At 45.8% G+C, this 12697-nt stretch overlaps 1 protein-coding gene across 3 annotated transcripts in view; it reads left to right on the top strand.

Annotated features, from left to right (window-relative positions):
• Nucleotides 1-12121, top strand: part of cdc42bpab (CDC42 binding protein kinase alpha (DMPK-like) b) — a 78117-nt gene extending 65996 nt beyond the window's left edge. For 2 of the 3 annotated variants that reach the window (XM_020616946.1, XM_020616948.1), the window contains exons 24-42: nt 1161-1199; nt 1898-2017; nt 2267-2350; nt 2466-2571; nt 2889-3025; nt 3397-3536; nt 3701-3782; nt 3901-4120; nt 4498-4560; nt 4726-4979; nt 6026-6150; nt 6299-6513; nt 6691-6788; nt 7055-7139; nt 8332-8455; nt 8877-8994; nt 9477-9579; nt 9669-9826; nt 11560-12121. In XM_020616946.1, the coding sequence (XP_020472602.1) occupies nt 1161-1199; nt 1898-2017; nt 2267-2350; nt 2466-2571; nt 2889-3025; nt 3397-3536; nt 3701-3782; nt 3901-4120; nt 4498-4560; nt 4726-4979; nt 6026-6150; nt 6299-6513; nt 6691-6788; nt 7055-7139; nt 8332-8455; nt 8877-8994; nt 9477-9579; nt 9669-9826; nt 11560-11691 (2403 nt within the window). In that variant the 3' untranslated portion in view covers nt 11692-12121. The remainder of the gene's footprint in view (nt 1-1160; nt 1200-1897; nt 2018-2266; nt 2351-2465; nt 2572-2888; nt 3026-3396; nt 3537-3700; nt 3783-3900; nt 4121-4497; nt 4561-4725; nt 4980-6025; nt 6151-6298; nt 6514-6690; nt 6789-7054; nt 7140-8331; nt 8456-8876; nt 8995-9476; nt 9580-9668; nt 9827-11559) is intronic. The other variant, XM_020616947.1, reaches the window with a different exon arrangement.
• Nucleotides 12122-12697: the final 576 nt, after the last annotated feature.

The following is a 12697-nucleotide window of genomic DNA, read 5'->3' as shown; positions in this document are numbered from 1 at the left end:
CTGCCAAACATGTCAGTCCTGTCACTTTAACAAGGTTGAACTTCCTAAAACAAAATGAAAGATTTGTAAATTGACAAAGTTGATTTGATTATTTTCCAGCACATAGTGTTTTTAACATTGTAATACAGCAGTTTAGTTTATTGCTTTAAGAAAAATCTGGTGCTTTAATAATTAGAGATACTATTGAATACAAAATCTTAATAAGGTGGACATATTTTGCAGTGTGCTGCTGCCCCTGTACTCAGGTGCTTGCCGGTCCTTGCTGGCTAGTGGCATGGCTCTACTTAACTTCTAGTGCTAGGAATCGGGCTGAATAGAAGCACAAAGTATATTTTTAAACCCTCCAGCCAATGTTTATCATTGTTCAGCCAGGGAGGGAACTTGAATTGTTATTGTACTCTGTAGTGACTATCCCAAGCTGCTCACTCGCCATGACGTGTATTTTTTCGAATTGTTATTGTACTCTGTAGTGACTACCCCAAGCTGCTCACTCGCTATGACGTGTGTTTTTTTTCCATCAGCACCCGTCCACTGTCTTCACCCTCTGTCCTCAGTTCAACCCTGGTGGACATATAGTAGTCTAACGCAGTGATTCCCAGCCAGTGGTACAGTAATTGCCCTGGGTGCTGTGTCAGTGGGTACATGGAAAGCTCAACTAATTACCTCAACTGAAATCAACTAAGTAAATTAAAATAGAAAAATTGTGATTCATTTAAAGAAATGCAGTATATTTGTATTTGTTAGGGACAAAATAAACCACCAAACAGGATTACAAATTGGTGTGATCTTCAGTAAGTTTACAATAAGGACTAAGCTGCACATTAACCAGAATCAGTTGTAGCACAGTAATGTTTGATGGTTATATTAACATATCAGAACAGTATGTACTTCTATACAGTTTAAAGTGTTAAAAAACATTCAGCTTATGACCTACATAGGGTAAAGGAACATATTTGCCCATGAACAGGCACTTGAGGTAACCTTACATCAGACAAAAAAAGGCTGGGAAGCACTGGTCCAGTGTAATGCAGGCTTCTGTTACCATTTTCATGTCTCTCCTTCAGTCTGTCCAAATGTGTGTGTTCAGCTCTGTTAGGCAGTCTTTCTGATACTCGTCTTTGTGTCTTTGTCACTCTTTGCCTCTCCTCCTGCCACTGAAGCGCTCGCCATCCGTTGGCCCAACTAGCAAAGGCAGACGTGTAAGCACCATCACAGCGCTCTGTGATTGCTGTCATTGAGCCTTTCTAAATGTGCTGTCTTGTCCTTAGTTTGTGCGTGCATTTCCTGTGTGCTGTCTTGTCCTTAGTTTGTGCGTGCGTTTCCTGTGTGTGTCTGCTGTGGCTGTCTGGTTGCATGGTAGGGGCTGGGAAACGGCCTTTTTGGTGGATGTTTTTTTTAAAGGCATTAATGTTTACATCACATGGGTGTTGCTACATGTGCTGCCTGTGTGTGTTATTGTTTGTGTTTTTTATTTTTTTTATTTCCTTGGGAAAGCTTTGTGAATGGCCATGCATGGTGTATACGTGTGGTGTGTTGAATAAATGGCCAGTGGGCTGTGATGTCTCCATCTGTTATAATGCATGGTGTGTAATAAAGCTGTGGTCAGTTTACCTTGTAGCATATCACTTTATTCTGTCTTCTGTTTATGTATCATGGTGCTCGCCCTTCTCCCTAAGCACAGCACTGCATATTATTCTGTGGGTTGTTTTGTTTAACTAACACTCCACTTCTTTTCCTGTCTCCTTCTCACCCTCTACCCATCTTCCTCTGTCCTTCTGATTCATCGCCATCCTCATTCTCTTCTCATATATTCCCATTTCCCTTTTTTGTCTTCCTTCCTCACTTTGTTTTTATTTGTCCCTTTCTTCTCTCCTCCTCCCTCTCTCTCTCCCCTCAGGTGGACTCAATGGATAACTTCACTCCATCTAACACTCCGTCTCGGGAAGATGACCCTAAATCTCTCCTGAAGTCCCGCTCACGTTCACCCTCCATGGCCAGTGATGTGGAGCCCATAGAGGTCAGTCAATTCAGAAGTCTGAGCAAGAAACTCGGTTATTTTTGTATAGAGGCTGGTATTCCGCTAGCAGACTGTGTGACTACAGCAGGACTTTCAAATAACTTGTGGTTACCTTGTAAAATTTCTTGTCCTAGCTTGTTCTTCTTGGGAAGCTGGTAACCAAGGCTTATGTCACTCAGTCAGAATCACAGCCAAGATGCAGTGATGTCTTGTCAGCGCTTAATTTTTTTTGTGTGTTTTCTCATAAAGTTGATAGACCACCCTCCTCGTACAGTCCAGACCCCGACCATGCGATCAGGAGGGTACGGCAGTATTGGACGCTCCTCACCCAAGGTTAGACATTTTTCCGTAGAGTCGCACTTGGTTGTTGGACAGCTTTTCCACAGTGTCCTCATGTTATGTTTAATAACAACAGAGTGCTTCTTTTGTTCACTTGTGCTCTCAACAGCCCAAAGCACATCAGTTTGTGGTGAAGTCATTTAACACGCCGACCAAGTGTAACCAGTGCACTTCTCTCATGGTGGGGCTGATACGTCAGGGTTGCACCTGTGAAGGTAAGGACAGGGCTAGCAGCAGGGGAAGAGAGAGGGCTGTGAAGGAAAATACAATATGTAGGATCTAACCTTGTAAGCTGTGTTTGGCCAGCTCTGATTTCATCTTGTAGACACCACTGAATTTGTATGACTCACCCAAAATCTTTGACTTTAGTTCATACAGTATATTCCTATGTAAAATTTTAACAAATATCCATCGAGCTTAAAGATGAAAACTACAAAGTTAATTTGCCTTTTTGTTAATTGTACATTGTGATGATTGACCTGTCAAACCTCTCATTCTTCTCCATCTTGTCTCCCTCTCTCTCTTTGCCCAGTGTGTAACTTCTCCTGCCATGTAACTTGTGCAGACAAGGCTCCGGCTGTGTGTCCCGTACCCCAGGACCAGACCAAGGGTCCCCTGGGTATCGACCCCCAGAGGGGTATTGGTACTGCATATGAAGGGCACGTGAGGGTGAGTGAGACTGACACAGGTTTTGTCTTTGGCCTCAGACAGTGATTTGGTACAGTAATAGTCAGATGAATGAAGAAGGCAAATGCTTGGAGACCCTGCCATAAATTGTTTATGGCAAGTAAGCCTTTGCTTTCGCTCTCACTGTTTTCTTCTTACTCTCACACAAAGTTTCCATGAAATATGTCTTTTGGTTGACACGTGTTAACTGATCATACCCAAGTACAGATGCCCCAAGTGGCAAATAAGCTTCTTGTTTTAATGGTAATATTCTCCATGGACGCGTTTACATTTAAGACACTAGAAGATATTTTTTCAAGAATCTTTTTGTTGGTTCTTGTGGTAAAACACTAAATTGTGCCTGTCCTTCCTAGGTGCCCAAACCAACAGGGGTGAAGAAGGGTTGGCAGAGGGCGATGGCTGTGGTGTGTGACTTTAAACTGTTCCTCTATGAACTGGGAGAAGGAAAAGCTACACAACCAAGTGTAGTAGTCAGCCAAGTCATAGATATGAGGTAAAAAAAAAAAAAAAGTGTATATAGATATAGAGCGAGCGAGAGAAAAGGTGAAACTAGAGAATGTTTTCTACTAGAGAAAAAAAAATTACTTGCAGATAATAGAGGAATCATTGCAACTCTGTCCTGCATGTCTGACCTTCCATCTCATTCCTGTCATACAGGGATGAAGAGTTTTCCGTCAGCTCTGTCCTGGCCTCTGATGTCATCCATGCCAACCGAAAGGACGTTCCCTGCATATTCAGGGTATGTTCTCTTGATTTTCTGTGGCCAAACATTTCAAAATCATCCAAATATCAACATATTCAGAAATGCTATTCAACATCTAATGTCACCTTTCACTTGCCCCTTTTCTGTCCTCTAGGTGACAGCGTCCCAGCTCTCCCCCTCCAGCAGCCACAAACCCTCCATCTTGATCCTGGCCGACAGCGACCAGGAGAGGAACAAGTGGGTGGGCCTTCTCAATGAGCTCCATCGCATCCTCAAGAAAAACAAGCTCAAGGAGCGCTTTGTCTATGTCCCCAAGGAGGCCTACGACAGCACCCTGCCGCTCATCAAGACGACTCAGTCTGCTGCTATCATCGGTGGGCATTCAGCATTCACACTCCAGTTCAAAACATACAGTACCAGTAACACTAGAACTGCAGGAGGTATTAGAGGAAGCAGCTGAAATATGTCAGTGTTGTCTCTTTTTATCGTCTTGCCATCTGAATTGAGTTATTTCCAAATTAAATACTTCCTTGTTTGGGTATTTGCAGCTATAATTAGCTGCTCCAGACAGAGCTATTTTCACAGATAACCATTCAGACAGGATTAGCCCTCCAGGCCTGATAGTCCAGAGTCCAACATGTTATGAAAATAGAAACTAGCAGATTGGAACCTTTTTTGTACAGACGGCCCTTTTCTGTCTCCTTCTTGGCACTGAAATATAGCAATTGACTTTTATCTGCTTCATCCCCAGACCACGAGCGTATTGCCCTGGGCAATGAGGAAGGCCTCTTTGTCATCCATGTCACCAAAGATGGTAAGAGCCACTTGAAAGCTATGCTGTTTTAAACGGGTTTACGTTGATACAGTAGGCAGATCAATGACATGATTTTATGCCACCCCCAGAACTGTTTTTATTTCTCTTGTATCTTCACCACTTCCCTTCTCTCTCCTTATCTGCCCCTCTTTTATAACTCCTCAGAAATAATCCGGGTTGGAGACAACAAGAAGGTGCACCACATTGACTTGATTCCCCAGGAGCAGCTTCTGGCTGTCATCTCTGGCAGGAACCGCCATGTCCGCCTCTTCCCCACACAGGCCCTGGACGGACGTGAGACCGAGTCCTACAAGCTGGCTGAGACAAAAGGCTGCCAGACCATCGTCTCTGGCCCCGTCCGCAACAGCTCAGTCACCTGCCTGTGCGTGGCCATGAAGAGACAAGTCATATGCTATGAGGTCAGAAAAACCAACTCATTTATGTAGCTGGATAATACAGGGTGGGCCACGGAAAAGTACCCTGCCTCCAATACGCTCTCGAGTACACGGGCTACTTTTCCTTGGCCTTCCCTGTTTAATGAACACCCTTTGATCAACGGCACCTTGACATTGGTTGCCGAGAAACTAGGGCCGCACGATAAATTGTTCTATGAGTGTGATTTAGATTCCTGTGCAATCTCAGTCTCACATGACAATGATTCTGCCCTGTTTCCATTAGCAGTGAGATCCCTTGCATCAAACCAAGCGCTCCCTTTTCCTCGCTATGCTGCGTTAACCAGTAACTGGAACTAATAACCACAAAGTGATTTATTTCTGCTTCAACTGCTATTCAGCACTAGGTCTACAGTGCAGGCAGCACGGCGTTGGAAAAGTCATTGCAGGAGGGCACAGAATATCTTTCATAATGTCAAACATATTGGATTTGTTTTTGAATCAGTCTTCGCTTCCTGTCTACAGTTCGTCACATGATGTAACACAGGGGTGGGTGATTCCAGTCTTCGAAGGCTTCTGTCCTGCTTGTTTTCCAACTATCCCTGCCTGACCTGCTGCTGGAAGATACCAATTCACTTTATCTTTCCTCACTCCACTTTCATCTAAGATGGCTGAACACACCTGAGCCAGGTAATCAGCAGCAGGTCAGGCAGGGATAGTTGGAAAACAAGCAGGACGGCGGCCCTCGAGGACTGGAATTGGCCCCCCCTGATCTACAGCCTGCTATTTGCAAATGCAGCATAGCGAGGAAAGGGGGAGTGCTTTGTTTGATGCAAGGCTACTCCCTGCTAATGCAAGCATGGCAGAAGTACGTGAGGCCGAGATCGCATAGAGATCTAAATCATGCTCACAAAATGATTTATTGTGTCTCTTCAGATGCATTTTAAAGGCTGTCTTGGATTCAGATCAGCACATTTCTTTACCTTCCCCCACTTCATAATATGATATAGTATTTCTTCTTTTTACCCAGTACATAAGCTTGTAAAAGAAGCATTTGCCAATTTGTCCCTCAGGTGAATAAAAGTAAAACGCGCCACCGTCGGCTGCGGGAGCTGCAGGCCCCAGGGCCTGTTCAGTGGATGGGTCTGCTCAGTGAGCGTCTGTATGTGGGCTATCAGTCTGGCTTCACCCGCTACAGGTATTCTGTTTATCATGTGGTGTAGATACTGTGGAGCGTTGTCTGTAGTGGTTTTAATTATGTAATATTAAGATTATTTATTCATTCACAAATAATGGGTACATTTAATTGAATAAATCTGACTCCATATTTCTGATATCCTCCGCAGTGTCCATGGTGATGTGTCCCCAGTCAGCCTGCTCCACCAGGAGGACCACACCCTGGCCTTTATCCCTCAGCAGAGCCTGGATGCCCTCTGTGCTGTGGAGATTTCCAGCAAAGAGCTGCTGCTGTGCTTCAGCGCCATTGCAGTGTATGTGGACTCCCAGGGCCGCAGGTCACGTCAGCAGGAGCTGATGTGGCCAGCTGTGCCCAACTCTGCATGTAAGTCACGGAATTAATGTTAATTTAAGATGATTGAGGTGAAATTGCTATTGTAGCATGTAGTGTTACAAATAATATAAATCCTGACATATCAATAAGAATATATTATAAATAATCACAGACAGAGATGATGCTAAAATACTGGGAGAAACTGACCTTAAGTTTCCTTTTATCCAGGCTACAACGCTCCCTATCTGTCAGTATACAGTGAGAATGCTGTCGATGTGTTTGATGTCAATACTATGGAGTGGATTCAGACCATCCCCCTCAAGAAGGTCAGTGCTGGTGACTCGAGCTTCAGCAGAAAAGAAATGAAATGTGAAGCAAATGAAGAAAGCTGAGGTGTCTCTGTCTCCACCTGGTGGAATAAATTAATTAGCTCTTTTGTCATAGTAATCTCTCTCTCTTGTAACCACCAATCTGTCACATCAAAAGATGAACCTCAGATTTTTAGTATTCAGTTGGATTTTTAGGAAGAAGACGGATGAAAATGTAGTATTGAGCATTTACTGATGATAGACTCCTCTGATTCCCCCTTCAGGTGCGACCTCTGAACATTGACGGCTCTCTGAACCTGCTGGGACTGGAGACGGTCCGACTTATCTACTTTAGAAACAAGATGGCCGGTAAGAATTTACAGGTTCATTGTGTGAAATATCACACAGTGACAAGCTACAAAAATGCCAAGGATGACGCAGTGAAGTCAAGCATCATCCAGAAAGCCAAGGGATTATGTCTGACCTTTGCTCTGTGTTACAGTTGCTCCAGCAGCATGTAAAGCTGCTGATACAGATGGAATTTTGAACAGTTTTGTCACTAACCCTTCATCTGTTATTGGCCAGATCTTCATCTAAGTTACAGTTATGAACAAACAAATATCACACTAATCATTGTACTGTTCTCATCCATACTGAACACATCATTAAAACTTGGACATTGCAAGCTGCATAAAGTGTGTGAGCCCCTCGGCTAATGAAATCAACTAAAGCTAACTGGGTCAGCGTTGATCAAACATGGAGTGAAACCAGGTTTCATTGACTGGGTGGAGGTTAGAGCTTGTAAAAAATGCTCAAACATTTTGAGTTTGTTATTCATGAGAAGCACCTGATTACAACCAGATCTCAAAAGACTAACAGTAATGATAATTGTTGTTTTGAGTTACAAAGTCATCTCAGAGACTTCAGATAGTTATTGACCTACAGTTAGGTGCACTGTCTTGTAATGCAGACTGTTCAGTGCTGTGGCTCCTCTCCCTAGAGGTGAACCTAACATTATTCCAGAGGTGGAGGAGCACCATGATTTGCTGCCTCTGGCGCTGGACAGCTGCCATTACTGGCTGTCTGCCAGCTGAAGCTTAGTAGAAGTTGGACAATGACTCTAAACAAAGAAGTAAATCTGCCACAGAACAACTTCAAACAGTAAATCCTCCTCTTGGAGCAGCCCAGTCAGAGCCAGACATGAAGTCAGCAGATCTGTTGTGGTGGAATGAGCTCAGAGAGCCGTTCACAGCAGACATCCTGAGAATATGTCTCATCTGAAGCAGTCGTGGGAAGGAGAATGGTTCGGCACTCCTCCTGCATGTTGTGCAGGTCTGAGCTGCAGCTACAGGAAACGCTTGTTTGAAGTTCTTGCAGCCAAATAAGGTTTGACCAGCTATTAAATTCAGCGCTTCACTCTGTCTCGCCACCGTGTACAATGTGTGCAGTAGCTTCTTCAGTAACCGTAGACAGTTTGACATGCCACTCAGCCACCCAAGAAATCTGAAGTGCTTTGTAGTTGCTGATGTAAACATGCCTGTGGCTTTGTTATGACTTCCAGAGGGGGATGAGCTGGTCGTCCCGGAGACATCAGACAACAGCAGGAAGCAGATGGTGCGCAGCATGAACAACAAGAGACGCTTCTCCTTCAGGGTGCCTGAAGAAGAGCGGCTTCAGCAGAGGAGGTAGCACAGCCCACATCTGTCGTCATAGAGCAGTTTGGTTTCATTCTTCCTGTCCTGTGTGTGCTTTTGTCACACAGTTCATAACATTTCCTGTCCTGTGTGTGCTTTTGTCACACATTGTTTTATTGTATTAGCTGTGAAAACGAACTTTCTTCATCATCTCTGTATTGTAACACTGAGGAAAGCTAATAAAATCCACAGTCTTATCATGTTGGGAAGACGGACTGTGACAGGAGATGGAAACTAATGCCCACTGAAGAACCTGCCTTTGAAATCAAATCTTAAACACATTTTAGACATTTAGACTTTCCACCACAGTTTACGAGCTTAATCAGGGAGACCAGTGTGTGTGGGTTTGCCTTCTGAGTCCCTGTCTGCCTCTAACCCGTTTTGTGGCTCTGCTCATGTGTTTGGGATCCAGAGAGATGCTGCGAGATCCAGAGATGAGGAACAAGCTGATCTCCAATCCCACCAACTTCAACCATGTAGCCCACATGGGACCAGGAGATGGGATCCAGATCCTTAAAGACCTGCCCATGGTGCTCGCACACATCTGTACTGTTTATACACATTCAGATAAATGCACTACATTCTGGAAAACCTGGCTATGTGCACTGGCGCACACACATGTAAACAGAAGCACATGAACAGAAGTGAAGGATGTAAGCACAAGTATAAAGACAGACACACGAGGAACAGTTGGTAATTGTGCCTGTGTGTCGACTTGCTGCTTGAACAGGAACGGTGTCCCTCCTTGTTCAGTGATGTCTACTTTCTGTTTTCCCCTATTTTGAGTTGAGTTACATAATGAAGCTCGTCAAAGTCGTACTGTTCTATAAATTCCACTCACCCTCTCAAACCGCTGTGCATTTACACGGCATGCGTGCATGAACCTTCTTGGTGATTCACGTTTTGGCCATATTTCTGTTCAGTTGTGTGTAGTGTGTCACTGTGCACCCTCCTCACTCTTGTCTCCTGCACTGGACTCTGTCTTGTGTGCGTATGTGTTTTAAATCAGCAGGAGAGCCGTGCCGGCTTCAGTGGTTCAGTCAGCATCCCTTCCATCACAAAGACCCGGGCTGAGCCGGGCCGCTCCATGAGCGCCAGCAGTGGACTGGGCATACGTAAGTAACAGCAGCCCAGGGGGCCTCTCAGATCCAGACACACTTCAGTAAACTTTATCATTTATAACTGTCAGCCCCCTCTCCTCTAGGCGCGTCCTCCCAGAATGGCAGCGCACTGCGCAGGGACCTGTCAGGGGGCACCTATGCATCGAAACGTCAGACCATGACCTCCCCCTCTGAGAGCTCCCTGTCCTCTGGTGGAGGAATGGACTGTGGTGACGCCCCCCTCTCACAGTTTGACAGAGAGGTCAGTAAATACAGACGGAACATGCAACTTTATGTATGAACAAGTCCAGATGGAGATGATGACTGTTTCCTTTAGACATTGTTCCCCCCTCTGCCCCATCGGTCACAAACATCCTGGGCTCTGTGTGCAAGCCTCTCACCTCATCCCACTTCTGAGACTGACTAGCTCCCTCTGATCTGTGATATCAGCGCTATGTAGTGAGCTGATTCAGCCCACAGAGGCCGCTCACCTGCTCCCCCAGTACAGACTGTTAATGCCTTCCCTGTAGGTTGAGGCCCGGCTAGTTGTTGCCTCCAATGAGTGAAGGACGCACCGTGACACTGCCTGTTTGTCATGTCCCTTTGACAGTTTGAGCAAGTAGTAAAGACCTAAACTCTAACTGGGCACAGGCTGTAAAAATATCCTCAGTAGTGTAGGTTATAAACTCATCACACAAAGAAAATGACAGGAATGGAACATTAGTGTTTGTGCTTCTACCCCATCCACCCAAATCGCCTGTCTATCTTCCTGTGGCTCCACATCGTCATGGCCCATAAGCCTGGATGCTGTCAGCTCCATTTTGCCCCATTACTGGCCTCCCTCCACCCCCACCCAGCTGTTCCCTGCCCTCCCTGCCTGCCCCCTCCCACCCCAGCATGTTGTCTGTGGGCTGGGCGCTGAGTCTGAACTCTCCTCTGCAGTGGCAGGCGGTCTCACCGTCGGAGAAGACCCCCGATCTGAAAAGGGCTTTAAGGACCCTGCTTAGTAAGATGAAGGTAATGTCAACAGCTGCATCGTCCACACCAGACACACCAGTGGCACTGAATGTGCACCCACATGCAGTACAGTCTCTCATTTCAGTGTTTATAAGCAGACACTTCCAGTAGCATGTGGTGCCTTCAGAACAAATACACACACACAGGTTGTGTCAGAGAACATCCGCCGTCCCACAGCCCCCCTGCTGCACCATCTCAGCCCCTTCATAGCAGCATCTGACATACCTGCACCATCAGTCTGTCCCTCACCCAGCCTCTGTTATTGTTGTTGGTTGCTGACTGGTGCAATGCTGCTGCTGCTGCTCGCCCACGTGGCATCCTCCTTTCCACCGCTGCCCACCCAACCAGTGACAGAGCATGTCGGCTTCCACAGCTCCCTGACAGCCTGCCCATGTTTCTGTCCGTCAGCTGTCCAGTTCAGAGCACATCCAGGTCAGGAGGACACACAATAAGTATGTTGTGTAGTCTGTGCTCAGGGTTCCACCACAATCTTGTTGTACTTATAATGTCACCAAAATGATTGATTAGAAATTGGACTGGATACATCCCAACAGCTGAATGGTTTGAGTGAATCCTGATGCACATCTGTGGCTCAAATGACTGTTCAGTGATGGAAATCAATATGGGTGTGAAGGCTGACAGTGTCACGTAGTTTTTAGACAATGTAGGTGGGCAGCGCCCCCCTCAGTACACAAACTGCAGGATCTGTGAGTGTATCATCACAACTGCCCACCCACATTGTGTTGTGAGAAACAGATGGCTGCTGTAGGTTTTCTCACAGTAGATTAAAAAGTGTTGAATCTGTGATGTTTGTCTGGTTTACTGTGCCCAGAGGTGGTAAACACAAGACAGTTGGACAATTTATTCTAGGCATCGTGTGTGTGTACAAGTTTAGCCTGGATCCAAACAGAGAATCACACCGTTTTACTTCATCTCTAACTTCTGCTTTCTTCATTTGCATCTTCCTGTCTCCCCCAGGACTCGGACTCCCCCCGTCACTCCACGGCTTCCAACAGCTCCACCTTCAGCAGCCCCCCCAGCCCGGCCTCGCCACACAAGACCAAGTCCCTGTCCCTGGAGAGCACAGACCGGATGACCTGGGACACATGAGCCCCTGCTAGCCTCTCACCCGCCCAGCAGCACAGGACTTCAAACCCCCTCCCCCCACCACAGCCTCTCACCCCTTTTCTGAATAGTCCCCGTCACTGCCCAGAGGAGTGTGCCTCCTGTCCACTGCACCCTCCTGGTGAACAGTTGTTCCACTCTACAACCTCAGCTTGTTTCTCGCCGTACTTCCAAGACGGGGCAGAAACACTAAGAAATCAATCGTCTCGTTGAAAGAGAAGTTATCATGAATTAGTAGCAGTGTACGTTGAGGGTGTAGATGTCTGGGTGTGTGTGTGCGAGAGAGAGAGAAGCTGTATACACTTGCCAGTACGTATGCATGTGTTTATCCAGAAAGGGTATATTATATAGGAATGGAAAGCTCCCGTCTCTGTTTGCTCTCAGCAGAAGTGGCAGTGCTCTGCAGCCCCCCCCCCGCCCCGCGTTACAGAGAGAAAATGATTTGTACTTGTACATAGGACCTTTGGGTTTTAGGGGACAATATTTTAATTTATTTATCAATCTTAGACAAGGAAAGAGAGGCTTGCTTTCTTCATGGCCTGAAGCAGACGGGTGGAGTTTAAACCCCTCCTCACTGCCCTCAGTTGCTTTCTCTTTAGGTGCTGCAGAAGTGGAAAGCGTTAAAAGAAAGAGAGAGAGAGAGAAAGGAAAGCACCGAGCGTCTTTATTTTGCTTATGATACTAAGTGCTGTGACTTTATAATATTTTTTTTATTTTGACCATCAGAAAGCTCCAAGCAGCGTTAACAGTGCTGCCTCATGACATCATCACCGCTCCCAATGTGCTACTCTCGTCCTCATTGGTCCAGCACAAGTGACATCATCCCGCAGCTGTGGATGTGTGCTCGTGTCATAGCGTAGACGTTCCACTTTGCTGTAGAACCAAACTAATCAACTCAGACTCCCATCACCGTAGTGTACATAGGTTCAAAGTAGAGTAATATATGCTATGGAAAATACTATAGAGAAGTACACGAGAAAGAAAATGCTCC

This window comes from Monopterus albus, unplaced genomic scaffold, assembly GCF_001952655.1.
Source record: "Monopterus albus unplaced genomic scaffold, M_albus_1.0 scaffold182.1, whole genome shotgun sequence".
Classification (NCBI taxonomy): Eukaryota; Metazoa; Chordata; class Actinopteri; order Synbranchiformes; family Synbranchidae; genus Monopterus; species Monopterus albus.
This window is presented reverse-complemented; position numbering and strand designations above follow the sequence as displayed.